The 15,137-nt window shown below is 41.6% G+C and overlaps 1 protein-coding gene across 4 annotated transcripts in view; it reads right to left on the reverse strand.

Moving 5' to 3' along the window:
- PSD3 (pleckstrin and Sec7 domain containing 3) overlaps nt 1-15,137 on the reverse strand; it is a 248,184-nt gene that overhangs the window by 23,791 nt on the left and 209,256 nt on the right. For all 4 annotated transcript variants that reach the window (XM_070742360.1, XM_070742361.1, XM_070742362.1 and 1 more), the window contains 2 exons: nt 6,613-6,806; nt 4,333-4,403 (listed from right to left, as the gene is read on the reverse strand). In XM_070742360.1, the coding sequence (XP_070598461.1) occupies nt 4,333-4,403; nt 6,613-6,806 (265 nt within the window). The remainder of the gene's footprint in view (nt 1-4,332; nt 4,404-6,612; nt 6,807-15,137) is intronic.

Here is a 15,137-nt window from a genome sequence, read left to right on the forward strand (position 1 = left end):
ACATCCCTTTGAAAGAGTGTTTCTCTCCCACCCCCACCCACTCTCTCTGTGTAGGTATTGCTTCTGGAGTTGAATCCTGGACCTGAAGCTATAAAATTCCATCAACTTTTAATCAAAGGGTGACGGTACATTTGCCTGCAGTTTCATTTGAATGGATCTGAACATCAATTCTAATTTCTAAAAAAACTGAGCTAGCCCACTCTATAATGTTTCAGCACTTTTATGGATTTGGTACATCTTCCTCCCAAGTTTCACCTGTCTGTATATAAGAACGTGTCAAAAAAGGGACAAACCGCGTTACAGAAATATATCACTCATCTGATCTCTGGATCATTATCTAGATCCATATTTTTCAACTCTAGCATTTTTAAATGTAGGGACTACATACTAGCTGGGGAATTCTGGGGGCCAAATCCCACCCAATTTAAGGTTGCCAAGGCTGAAAAATGTTGATTTAGACAGAATAGGTAACCTCCAAACATGTGGAACTCAAAGTCCCATTATCAACAATCTTATAAACCAATAGCTCTTATAATCCAACATACCTGGAAGGTTTGAGGCTGTTTTGGGGTGAAAAAACAGCTATCCTAGAATTCAAAATTGTTTATTCTCACTGTATGAAGTCCACTATTATTTGTTTTTTAAAATTACATTTCATCTTGCTAAGGAGAATGAACCTGAGCTCAGAGGTGTTCAGAATGGAAGTAATACATTATTGGCTTTTTAATTATTTTTTAAATACCGTATATTTCATGGCATTTTGCAGGACAACTGAAGTAGTTTAAAACTGCCAGTGAGGCTCTCAGCTTGCTTTTTGCCAATTCTTTTCAGAAGTACTTTTAAAAAAAATTTCTCTTTCCATATTTGAAAGTATATTATAAAATGAAATAGGGGAGATTTAACAAAGCATCTGCACTAAATAATACAGAGTACAGGCTTCGCATGTTGGAGGGTATTGTACTTACTAAGTTTTGCTAAATTTGTATCCATTTCCATTGGCTGTATTCAAATATAATTAGTGGCTATTAAGATGGCTCAGATGATTCATCATACTTAAAGCTCCTTCATATGAAGGGGGGGGGGGAGCCATAGAGGCCATGAACCATCAACCTAGGAAAAAAAATCTAGGTATTCGATAAATTTACAAAATTGCAAGAAATTAAAAAAACCTGTAAAAGAAAAAAAAAGCTTTGCATTTTTCCTAAAGAATTCATTAGGATAAAGTAATAATATTTGCTGAACCTCACTTTTCACAATTAGATCTTTGATTTTGGCAGCAGAATTCAACTAAATGTGAATAAATTTTCACTGCACTTCAGGTCATCTTGATTATAATTTATAAAGCAATACGGTTTTTGGAATAAGAAATAACTAGGAATAAGTTTCAATAAATAAAGCCATTATTTTCTCAAAATATAGTGAATACATGTGGTTCAAATGGCACAATATTCTCTAATGTGTCTGGTATATTGACCGTGTGTTTGTGTGTGTGTACATGTAATATATATACAGTGATCCCCCGATTATCGCGAGGGTTCCGTTCCAAGACCCCTTGCGATAATCGATATTTCGGGATGTAGTGGTGCGGAAGTAAAAACACCATCTGCGCATGCGCGCCCCTTTTTCCATGGCCGCACATCCGCAGATGGTGGAGTTTGCGTGTGGGCGGCGGGGAAGACCCTTCGGCCGCCCAACAGCTGATCTGCTCCGCAGCGCGGCAGCAGCGAGGAGCCGAAGATGGGGTTTCCCCGTTGCCCAGGCAACGGGGAAACCCCATCTTCGGCTCCTCGCTGCTGCCGCGCTGCGGAGCAGATCAGCTGTTGGGCGGCCGAAGGAACCTTCCCTGGGTCTTCCCGCCGCCCAGGCAAAGGGGAAACCCCAAGATCGCTTGCCGCTTGCCCGTCACCCGCTCACCCAGCCGCTCGCTTGCCGCTTGCCCGCCCGCCCGCCCGCCCACTCGCTTGCCGCTTGCCCGTCACCTGCTCGCCCGGCCGCTCGCTTGCCGCTTGCCCGTTCGCCCGCCCGGCTGGCTGCTCGCTTGCCGCTTGCCCGTTTGCCCGCCCGCCCGGCTGCTCGCTTGCCGCTTGCCCGTTCGCCCGCCCGCCCAGCTGCTCGCTTGCCGCTTGCCCATTCGCCCGCCCGCCCGGCTGCTCGCTTGCCGCTTGCCCGTTCGCCCGCCCGCCCGGCTGCTCGCTTGCCCGTTCGCCCGCCCGCCCGGCTGCTCGCTTGCCGCTCGAGAGCAAGAGGGGGAGAGATAAAGAGAGAGAAGGAAAGAAAGAGATGAGAGAGGGAGGAAGAGAGTGTGAGAGAGGAAGAAGCAAGATAGAGAAAGAGAGAGAGAAAGAAAGATGAGAAAGGAAGAGAGTGACGTCATCGGGTGGAAAAATCGCGATATAGCGATTCACAATTATCGGGATCGCGAAACTCGGGGGATCACTGTATATATATATATGTCGGTATATGTTTTGATAACAGAAAGACAAATGTAGCAAACATTAGATTTCACCAGTAACACCATATGTTTGACAACTCTAACCTTATCTATGCAATTCCATATATTGTTTTTAAACAAATAATTTAATTTAGCAAAATAATAGTTAAGAGGAATAAGTTTTAATAGCTCTTTGAATGTGTACACAACATAGTAGGCCAAAATTAATTTAAAATCTAATCTTGTCCCATTGTACCCTTAATATTAACCTTCATTATTGAACAGTATAAATGGAGTCTTAAATATTTAATTGGTTCAGCACTGAAACTCAGGGACCATTAATTACAGATCTGTAACATTTTAACTTTCCTACAAAGTGGATTTCAGATTGATGTAGTATAAGGTGATAAAACAGGAATGAGGACTAGTGTTGTGGTTTATCATAAAAAAAAGCAATGGTCCCAAAGCTCTCCAGTTCATTGACCCCTTCATGAAATTTCATATTGATAAGCCAGAAACATTATATGAAAATGACTTATAAATATTACTATAACAACATTGTGCTACATGGGAGATAATTCAAGGCTGCTCTCACTGGTAGCTGGCCAACCAACCCTGAGTAATATAGTCTCTAGCTACTTCATCTTCAGGATTAGGTGTGGTTGTGGAGACAGAGACCCCAAAGATTAATTGGTCCCAATCAACTTTCCATAATATATTGACCTCCAACCATTTATCAAACTTTTGAATACTCCCATTGACTTGGAGTGCGTGTGTGTCAATAGTGAGCATTTGGGGGGATCTTGATTTAGATTAATGGAATTAGTTTTTACAAGGAATACTAATATTCCCAAGCACATCCTCACTAATATCACTCTGAACATACACCTGCTCTGCTCACTATAACCTAAATAGGATGCCATGGTTTACTTCCATCCTTCCCATTCATTGTAGCTATTTCCAATCATTAAGATGTCCAAACGGACATCAAATTATCCATTCAATGTTTTTAGTTATTGCCTTAATAAGTAATATAGAAGGATAAAGCTTGTAAAAGTCTATTTGGTGATTATTCCTGTAGTGATCTTAAGGAAGGGTCATTGGTCTTACTGATATGCCCCTTCTCGTAGTGTGGAGCTATCGTCCATGATTGTTTGACCTTGTCCATCAGCCGATGAGGACTGAGTCTGTTAAATAGAAAAACTGCATCCGTTTTTATCTCTCTTTTGACAAAGACAAAGCACAGACAGTATGGTCATCAGGAAAAGTGCTCAGTCAGGCCTTTTGAAACAATGTCTCTCTGAAATTAAACAGGCCATCCAAGTTGACCAGAAAGCAGAAGGGTGTGGCTGGATGATAGCTCCATACTACGAGAAGGGGAGTGTCAGGAAAGACCAATGTCCTTCTCCAAGTGCGTGGGGCCATACATGATGGGACCTGCCAAAACTAAGTGCTCAAAGCTAAAATCCAAGATGATGGATGGCCTGGAAGTGGAGATCTTCTCTCTACCTAATCAACCATCCCCAATATAGCACACCCTGATTGTGGCTCCAGGTCTGTTGGAAGAGTAAAGTTTTTCAGGTTCTTACAGAAAGTCAGTAGTGTGGGAGAAGACCTCATCTTCAGTGGGAGAATATTCCAGAAAGCAGGGGCCACAGCAGAAAAGGCTTTTCCACTGAACCCCACCAGCCAAAATTCTTTGACAGATGGGATCCAAAGTAGGCCGCTTCTGCTGGAACAAGTGTAGTAAGTTAGTCTCATCAGGGTGAGATGGTTCCTCAAATAGACTATATTGTTCTTAGTTATCTTGGGCATGTTGCATTAATTACTCAACAAAGCCATCCTAAGGAGGACAAACAACAAGGTTTCTGCTTTTTAACCAAGAAGAAACAAAGTTTTACCTTCTGCAAATAAAGCACAGTTCCTTTCAGGACAGCATAAAAGGTTTTCCATCCTCTTTTTCCTCGCGGAGCTAGGAAAGCAACACAAACACACACAAACAAAATCTGTTTAAAATATAGTAGCTCTTACATAAATAATATGCTCTTTGGGTTGTGAAACCTTACTCAGCCACGCTTTTCTTCTAAAAACTAGTTTTGATAATAATTTTAAAAACCTAACAGAAACTAATATTTCAAAAAAATAAATTAAAAAAAGAGGAAGTATAGAAAAAGCAAGAAAATATTATTTAAAAACCATAATAATTTTTTTTAAAAAAAAGTATTGCAGGAGACGGGAAGTCCAAAGAAGCAGCAGTGCATAACAGGGACTCAATATTTGTCCCTTCCAGAAAGAAAAATTCTTAATATTCGTTCCTCTCCCACCCCTCACTTTTCCTATATTTACCAGCCCTGTGTTCATTGCAGCTACCTGCTACAAACGTGATTGCAGTGAACAAAAATATGTAAAAAATAATGCAATGGGAAAGCTTTTCATCCTATTTCAGGAATTGCGGGGTCTTTTTTTGGGGAGGGGGGGAATTGGCTCTTAGTCCAGGGGTAGGCAAAGTTGGCTCTTCTATGACAAGTGGACTTCAACTCCCAGAATTCCTGGCTCAGGAATTCTGGGAATTGAAGTCCACAGGTCATAGAAAAGCCAACTTTGCCTACTCCTCTCGAGTCCCAGTTTTCTCAGGAAGATTTCAGAAGTGGTTTGCCATTGCCTCCTGCCTAAAACCTCTAAGGGTGGCCAAGGTTACTCAGCTGGTTTTGTGCCAAAGAAGAAGAAATAGAATTCCTCCTAGTTTCGATAATTCCTTAAACCAGGGGGTCCCAACCTCTGGGCTATGGCCTGGTACTCAGCTGCAGCCCTTTCAGAACCGGGCTGCACATGCAGCTCCACCTGTGCATGCAAGAGTGTGCGCCTGCAGCTCTAAGTGAAGCATCCCCTCTCCCCTCCCCTCCAATCACTCCATCAAGCCCAAGGGCTTGGGGGACGGCTGCCTTAACCACTACACCAAAGTGGCTCTCCCGAAGGCTTGAACTAAGAAGAGGCTAAGCAGAAGAGCAATCTCGTCCTTTGAAACTCTGTCACAGAGAAGTCTTCCCCACGTATCTGTGGCAAATCAAATGACTGGGAGGAATAATAGCAAAGCCAGCAAAGAGAAAGAACATGGGTGGTGATTCCCCCTCCAATCTCCTGGAGCAATTCTCAGATGGTTGCTGGATCTTTTTTTCTTTCTTAACCTTCCTAAATAAATAAATAAAATAAATAAAGGGAACACTCAAAGAACACATCCTAGATCTGAATGAATGAAATATTCTCATTGAATACTTCGTTGAATGTGAATAACAGCATGTGAAATTGATTGTCCATCAGTGTTGCTTCCTAAGTGGACAGTTTGATTTCATAGAAGTTTGATTTACTAAGAGTTATATTGTGTTATTTGAGTGTTCCCTTTATATTTTTGAGCAGTGTATTTGCACAAGGCATTTTCTTAGCTTTTCCTTCTGGGATTCCTTCTCCAAGACCGCCTTCTGCTGCACGAATCCCAGCGACCGATTAGGTCCCACAGAGTGGGCCTTCTCCGGGTCCCGTCAACTAAACAATGTTGGTTGGCGGGCCCCAGGAGAAGAGCTTTCTCTGTGGCGGCCCCGACTCTCTGGAACCAGCTCCCCCCAGAGATTAGAATTGCCCCTACCCTCCTTGCCTTTCGTAAACTCCTCAAAACCCACCTTTGTCGTCAGGCATGGGGGAATTGATCTCCCCCGGGCCTATATAATTTATGTATGGTATGTCTGTAGGTATGTCTGCTTAAAAATGGTTTTTTTTAACTATTTTAAATTTTAAATTGTAAATTATTAGATTTGTCATGAACTTTTTTTAATTGTGTTGTGAGCCGCCCCGAGTCTACGGAAAGGGGTGGCATATAAATCTAATAATAAATAAAATAAATGGCAGATTCTCTTCTAGTAGCACCTTTTTTAAAAAAAAATTTATAGTTTATTTGACATACCAACATACAAACAACATACAAACAGCGTTAAACATTTATCATTCCCTATATGCATGAAAATTAATCTTTTACAATTCTATTTACTAGTAGCACCTTTTATTTACACCCCCAGTAACAAGCGAACAGGAACACTCAATGGTACATATTCAAGTTTCTGTATTTACTACTTCCCTCCCTCCCTCCCACCGTTCTTTTTTCTTTTTTTCTCCCCCTGAAAGACACTCACTCTTCTTTCCATCCATATCAGCATGGATTTTACGTGCCAGGAATCCGGTTTTGTACACAGCAGCATTGGGATCATGAGGAATATCCAGGAAAGGGTTATTGGAATTGCCGATCCGACTGGCAGACTTGGACTGATTCCCGTTATCCTTCTCATCGGTGCCATCCGAAGGGGATTTTTTCTTCTCTTCGTCATCTCTAAAGCAAATTCAAACACAAACCCCACATTCACCAACACACATTTTATTTAGAAACATAGAAACATAGAAGACTGACGGCAGAAAAAGACCTCATGTTCCATCTAGTCTGCCCTTATACTATTTCCTGTATTTTATCTTACAATGTATATATGTTTATCCCAGGCATGTTTAAATTCAGTTACTGTGGATTTACCAACCACGTCTGCTGGAAGTTTGTTCCAAGGATCTATTACTCTTTCAGTGAAATAATATTTTCTCACGTTGCTTTTGATCTTTCCCCCAACTAACTTCAGATTGTGTCCCCTTGTTCTTGTGTTCACTTTCCTATTAAAAACACTCCCCTCCTGAACCTTATTTAACGCTTTAACATATTTAAATGTTTCGATCATGTCCCCCCTTTTTCTTCTGTCCTCCAGACTGTACAGATTGAGTTCATTAAGTCTTTCCTGATACGTTTTATGCTTAAGACCTTCCCACCATTCTTGTAATCAGACTAATCAGATTAAGCAAAGGTGCATATTTTGTCACGATTGCCTTTATTTACCGAGTAGCTGGAAAGCTTGATTTTCATGCTAGGACCTGTGGTTCCAAAAATGAGCAGAGGCATTTTGTGTACATCTTATACTAAACTGCAAGAAAATCTCATTCGTTTCAGTGGGATGGCTTAGATTTATCTTTGGGGAAAGGAATCGGGACAGAAACCTTGGTATACCATTCTCATTTCACGACTTGGTGGAATTACATTCAGCAACAAGGTGGTTCGGGTTGAGGCTTTGTGCATTTTAATGTGCTATTTCAAGAGTTTCATATTTTAAATTACAGGGGGAGGGATGAGGACCTTACAGTTCCTTATTTTCTGGCAAGAGCAGCTTGCAACAGCTGGACATTATTGATCAAAGTTCAAAAAGACTTGGCAAAGACTCTTGTAATTGAGCCCTGGAGCTTCAATGTCCGGAAAATTGCCATCCTGCCCAGTGGATAAACTGTTCTGACCTACTGTCCCTATTGTACCCCAGAGTCCTTCAGCCTTTCCTATTGTCTTTTTTCTCTTACAGTCAGTAACAAGGACATTGTCAGCTCTTCACTCTAGAGCAGATCAGAAAACAGAGACTAACTATATTTTATTGAGATAAGCCTTAGTAACAGAACTTTGCAAATCTGTCCATCTCTCCCTCTCTTTCCTCCTTATATTCCAGGGGGTTTTATGTCTGAAACTTTATAATATTCTTCTGTGTCTCTAAACATAAGATATTCCTTCTGCACCTGAAAGCTTATGAATTCCTTTCTCCAAGGTCATCTCCCTGGCCTCCTACACAAATTAGTTCAGTGATTCTCAGACTTTTTTCTTTAACAATGGACCTCTTTTAAATACCTTTTGTGGCTACGGAACATAGCCCACAGACCCCAAAACATAACTCAAGATTTAAATAATAGCATTTCTTCAAACTTTCATGGACCCCTTGTGATTACATCGTGTCCCCCCCACTCCCAAGGGTCCACACAGAGTTCATATTTATCATTACTCACTATTTCTTGGAAGGCAATTCAAAGGGATTTTTTTGTTTTTTGTTTTAAATTTGTTTGTCAAACATGTACAAGGTAGAAGGTATAAACAAACATAAGCAAAGTAAATACAGATAATGAGGACAATACGACAGGGACGGTAGGCATGATGGTGTGCTTATGCATGCCCCTTACAGGCCTCTTAGGTCGACAGAGGAGGTCGACAGAGGAGGTCGACAGTCTAAAGTTAAAGTTTTTGGGCTTTGGGGAAGAAACCACAGAGTCAGATAGTATATTCCAGGCACTGACCACTCTGTTGCTGAAGTCCTTTTCCTGCAGCCAAGTTTGGAGCGGTTTACATTAAGTTTGTATCTTATTGTGTGCTTGTGTATTGTTCTGGTTGAAGCTGAAGTAGTCATTGACAGGTAGGACATTGTAGCAGATGATTTTATGAATTACATTTAGATTGAGTTGAAGGTGTTTGGCACGAATCACAGCGACCGATTAGGTCCCACAGAGTGGGCCTTCTCCGGGTCCCGTCAACTAAACAATGTCGGTTGGCGGGCCCCAGAGGAAGAGCCTTCTCTGTGGCGGCCCCGACTCTCTGGAACCAGCTCTCCCCAGAGATTAGAACTGCCCCTACCCTCCTTGCCTTTCCTAAACTCCTTAAAACCCACCTTTGTCATCAGGTATGGGGGAACTGAGATATTTTCCCCGGGCCTATATAATTTATGTATGGTATGTTTGTATGTATGTCTGCTTAATAATGGGTTTTTTAAATATTTTAATTTTAAATTGTAAATTATTAGATTTGTCATGAACTGTTTTATTGTGTTGTGAGCCGCCCCGAGTCTACGGAGAGGGGCGGCATACAAATCTAATAAATAATAATAATAATAACATTAAAATTTGGCTATTGCTCCATTTTGCCCTAGATATCCTGCATATACAGTACTAGAATCTATTAAGCCCATACTGTTTAATTCAATAAAATAACCCAGTCAGATATTTCGTCAGCCCTTATATTCATGAACCTGTGATCAGCAGATGATAAAGTAAGCCTTTCCAAGCTAATACCCTCCATATTTACTGAGACTACAATCCAAGTATTTAGCATACTAGATTCCAGATTCTAGCATCCAGCTAGATCCCACAATCTACCATTCTACAATCCCTACACAACCATTGGCACCAAGATGAAAGAATGTGCTGCAGATTGAAATGGGGAAATTGTACATTTGTTTTGCCTCTGAACCATGACTCCCTCTGCGCATCCCATCCCGCTATCGCATTGCACACTGCTACCGCCGCATGCAGCTTTGACGCAGCTGTATAAAGCGAGGTTTTCTCCTTTCCTCTCTGCTGAAATCTGTCACAGTCCAGGCATGAATTAATGGAATTGGTGTCTGCTTTATTTTTGGACCGTACCCTCGGATACAGATTATATGTCAGTATCCTCAGATGGAAGCGTTCTAAATCAACACTCTGCCGTGCAATAATTCCTCGGCATCTTTTCTTTCAAAACTAAAACCAAGGAGCAGCTGCTTACCTCAACTTCTGTCGGACCGCCGCATGCATGCACCCCACCCCCTGCATGCATGGGCCCAGCATGTGCATGTGACCCTCCTGCATGCCATGCCCCCCCCCCCCCCCACTCATGCACAGCAGAGACCTGAAGACTAGTTGCACACGTATATGCAGCGGAGCTGAACTGGGGCATTGTGTGCCCCTTCTAGTATACATGCCAAAGGTTCACCATCAAGGACCTATACAAGCTCAGGCTCCTCCACAGCTTTCCTTGATATTGCTTAAATGTAAGTCTCCCTAAAGGCACCTACAAGTTTCACTGACAGGCCAACTATAGTAATACTGAACTATCAGGAAAGTGGCTCTTTCCATTATCACGACTGCTGCTCTACAAAGGAGAACCACAAAAAAGCTATCCAGCTAGAATAGTTTTTTTGTGGCTCTCTGTTGCAGTATAGCATAAAAATGTTGGAATAGGATTATATCATATTATATATATCTGGATCTCTAGCATAAAAATGCTCTGCTTATCTTGATTCTATTATAGCCAGGATAGGACGGTGCTAACTTGCCTAGTCTGTATTACTGGTGAATTACAATAGGGAAACGACTGACCATAAAAGGGCTCAATAAACATCTCACTGATAAACAGGTTTACATCACTCCAGACAGGACATTATACGATCAAAGGGGGAGATTTACATTGCCTGAAGCAAACACAGGACGAGAGGGTGATTAAGGAGATTGGTTGTGATAAGGCAGAAGGCTTCAGAGAAATTAGGTGTGAGAAACATTTGTTCAAAGGCAAAGTTTCTAGGAAATTGATTTGTGGGAAAGGAAGGACTCAAAGATATGTCATGTTTGAAGTTATGTTATTGGATGTTTGTGTATCACTTGACATGTACGTGTAATTATCCCCATTTTGCTCATGCTCCCAAATAAAAAGGAGTACACAACTCTATGCTCTGTCTCTTCACCCAGAGAGAATATGTGTCCAAGTCTTCTTTCTAGGATTCGCGTTCGTGAGTGATCCCACACGGCTGGGTTGCTCTTAGCCCCTTTGAAGACATTGTCTTCATCAGGGACTTTGACAGCATCCACAGCTCTCCTTTTTAGAACAGCAACAGTGAATAATGGAAGGAGATACTTTCCTTCAGTTTGTTACTAAGATGTATTTAAGTGATCATTACATTTTATCTGTCCTTTGTCATCTTCTACTAAGCTACCCAGTAGAACATGCCCTGTTTTCTGTCCCACCAAAGGACATTCTATGCTTTTCTGCTTTTTGAACAACAGCTGAGTATTGATTCCTTAGTTGTACCCAGTGCCAGGTTCAGACAAGTCATCCAGAAATGACTTGTTTCAACCTGACACTGTGGGCCAAGAGAGAATGACTGACCCAAATCACCTTGCTTTCATGCCTAAAATTGGAATAGATCTCACAATCTCCGGTTTTCTAGGCTGATGCCTTAATCACTAGGCCAAGGATGTCAAATTCGATTTCATTGAGGGCCACATCAGGGTTGTGTTTGACCTTGGGGTGGGGGGCTGCGGGAAGCATGACCAAGATGGGCATGGCCAGCTCGACATCACTTGTGTGGTGGCCCAAACACTCTGCCAGAAAAAAACAGGCTCCCGAGGTCCCTTTTCAGCTGCAGCGGCCGCTTGCAACCCTCTGCTGCCGAAAATGGAGCTTGTGCAGCCCTCCCGAGCTCCATTTTCGCTGGCAGAGGCACCATTGTCCAGTCCTGCTCTGTTTCCAGGGGGCCAAATTTAAGCAACCTGCAGGCCCCATTCTGCCACCGGGCCTTGAGTTGACACCCCTGCACTAGAGAAAACTGTATAATATGTCCAAAAATAGCAGATGCTCTGTTAGATGGTGTAACGATGAGCCAAAGAATGCTTCTCCTTAATAAACTAATAAACATCGCAGAAGCTTCATCGCAGCTTCATCACCTAATTGAGAGAAAGTAGTGGCAAAAGACAATGAAACAAAAAAATGACCAAATGTAATACCAAAATTAATCATAGGGGCAGGGCTCAGTCATCAAAGTATGTCAGCTAATTTCAGTAGCCGAGAAATGCTATAGGTGATACTGGCAATTGGATTATGTGATTAATAGTTATCTGTATCTAAATTGCAATGTAACTGTATTCACCCTATATTTATAACTACGTATGTTTATAAATTATATTAATTATGATTCTGGGCAGCATATAAATTGAAACAACGTTGATTTTAATTTAAAAAGTCCAAAAATTGTGAAAACCTAGGAACTAAAACTTTAATAACATTTTCCCCCAGGGCATATAATAGATATTACAGATATTCCTCTACTTACAACCATTTGTTTAGTGACCATTTGAAGTTACAGTGGCACATAAAATAGTGATTTATAGCTGTTTTTCACACTGGCCATGTGCTCAAAATTCAGATGGCCAGCAACTGGTTCATATTTATGATGTTGCGATGTTCCAGGGTCATGGGATTGCCTTTCGCGACCTCCTGACGTTCAAAGTCAATAGGGAAAGCCAGATTCGCTTTACAACTGTGATATTGACATAATAGCTACACTGATTCCCTTAACAACTTTAGCAAGAAAGGTCACAAAATGGGGCAGAGCGCACTTAACAGCTGCCTTGCTTAGCAAAGGAAATCTGTAGCTCAATTTTCCTTGTTAATCGAGGGTTACCTGTAAATACATGTTAGAGATTCCCTCTCCTGATTGAGATTTTGGCCTCAATTGAGCTCGTAAGTCAAGGATTACCTGCAGAAAGAACGCAGCCTTCAAGACCAGTTTAAAGGATAGAAAGGCCGGGCAATTCCAACCTCTGGGGAGATGCTCTGCTGTTTCAGAAAGCCCTACTACAGAGAAGGCAATCTGCCTTAGATACCATAAGATATAGGAGAGCAATAGGACAGGGGACGGAAGGCACTCTAGTGCACTTGTACTCGCCCCTTACTGACCTCTTAGGAATCTGGATAGGTCAACCGTAGATAATCTAAGGGTAAAGTGTTGGGGGTTTGGGGATGACACTATGGAGTCCGGTAATGAGTTCCACACTTCGACAACTCGGTTACTGAAGTCATATTTTTTACAGTCAAGTTTGGAGCAATTAATATTAAGTTTAAATCTGTTGTGTGCTCTTGTGTTGTTGTGGTTTAAGCTGAAGTAGTCGCCGACAGGCAGGACGTTGCAGCATATGATCTTGTGGGCAATACTTAGATCTTGTTTAAGACGTCTTAGTTCTAAGCTTTCTAGGCCCAGGATTGAAAGTCTAGTCTCATAGGGTATTCTATTTCGAGTGGAGGAGTGAAGGGCTCTTCTGGTGAATTATCTTTGGACATTTTCAAGAGTGTTAATGTCTGAGATGCGATATGGGTTCCAAACAGATGAGCTGTATTCGAGGATGGGTCTGGCAAAAGTTTTGTAAGCTCTGGTAAGTAGTGTGAGATTGCCAGAGCAGAAGCTACGTAGGATTAGGTTTACAACTCTTGAAGCCTTCTTGGCTATATTGTTGCAGTGGGCTTTGACAGATGACACTGTTTTAAAGAAGATGCCTGGAGCATGCCTACTCCACTAATACTTACTATATGGGCAGAGACAATGGGGAAAGGACAATCAGTCATATGATCAGACCTTATGCCAAGAACAGCCTCATAGATTACAACCAGCATCCTGAGTTGTACCCAGTTCAATGATAACCAGTGCAGTTTCATGTAGCAGAATTGTTACATGACTTACTGAGATGCGCCCATAACTGCTGCACTGCCATATTCTGTGCCAGCTGCAACTTCCAAGTGGTCATTGAGGGCTACTCTATGTAATCCATGTTGCAGTAGTTCACATATGAAGTGATTAAAGTATAAGGGACTATGAGAAGGGATTCCCAGTACAGGAAAACAGCTACCACCTGTTATAAAAGCAAAAGATGTGAGGCCAGGGGACTCAATTTACACACCAAAGGTACTGAAACTCCATTCAGGACTAAACCTAAACATCTGAATTAGAGAACCAGAAACTGAAAGATACGAAGTCTCTTTCCTGATTAGGGGGGGGGGGGAGGCTAACTGCATTTTAAAATAGGAGTCTAGAATATTCATAAAGTGGCCTTGAAGATATTTTGTGACTCCTCCCTCCTGAGTAAATTACCTTAAATCAGGCTATTGCTTTATTGTGACAATGTCATATTTCATACGGAGAGGGGCGGCATACAAATGCAATAAATAAATAAATAGATAGATAGATAGATAGATAGATAGATAGATAGATAGATAGATAGATAGATAGATAGATAGATAAATAAAGGATGATACATTCTTCATTGTCCTCCAATGATACTCTACATGTCTCTTCTGTTGTGTTATCTCTTAGAGCTCCTTGGAAAATCAATTCTCCATTGACAAATGGGGAGAAGGCCTATAAGAAGAATCCAAAACAAAATCCCTTCTACCCATCTATTCCAGATGGCAACTAAGACCCATAAGTTCCTTGTAGAATATTATATTCTGGGCCCATTATATGGATCAATATAATTAACTTATCAGTCAGTTGATAAGTTGATATTTTTCATGCTAGTCTTACAATGGTGTGGCTACAAACCTCTGAACTTAATGCTACATTAGGGTAGATTAAATTTGCTATGAACTACCAGTAATAGCCTCCCTATCTTCACTGCCAATCCAGCAATGGAAATCGAACAATTCAGGCAAAGCTATCACTGAGAAGTAAGAAGGCCAGTGCAACCAGCAATAAATCCAACTTTTCCTTAAGCCCAATTTCAATCAGAGAATATCACATTCAATTATCTCTGATGCAATACCTCAGAGAGTTGGTAAGTCTCCTTGGATGACAACTGTAGAGAGGGAGGAGGATGACCTTGATGGAGTTCTGCAAGCTATGTTACCAAAGCAACAAGTGATAAAACATATGTTAAGTCTGCAACAGACTTTGGAAAATGCTTGGACACACACCTCCCTAATTCACTGAACGATGAGAAGGAAGAGACTTCAATACAATCGGACTTTCAACATTCTGCTAGCCACTCTCAACAAGCACAGTTTTAGCATTCCTGTGGAGTGGATTTCCTAGTCTGAGCTATCTAGCAGAGCTGACAATAACAGCCAAGTCCCATAGCCTGGACAGATTTCTGAGAATGGAACATCCCTGCCTGGGCCCAGACAGACTTTCGGGTGGGAAACATACATACTCTGGACTCATACATGCCTTGTTGGCTGCCTCATCCAGATCATAGATGAGACAGCTTTGTTACAAATTCACCTAGCATTTAGCAATAG

This window comes from Erythrolamprus reginae, chromosome 2, assembly GCF_031021105.1.
Source record: "Erythrolamprus reginae isolate rEryReg1 chromosome 2, rEryReg1.hap1, whole genome shotgun sequence".
NCBI classification, from domain to species: domain Eukaryota; kingdom Metazoa; phylum Chordata; class Lepidosauria; order Squamata; family Dipsadidae; genus Erythrolamprus; species Erythrolamprus reginae.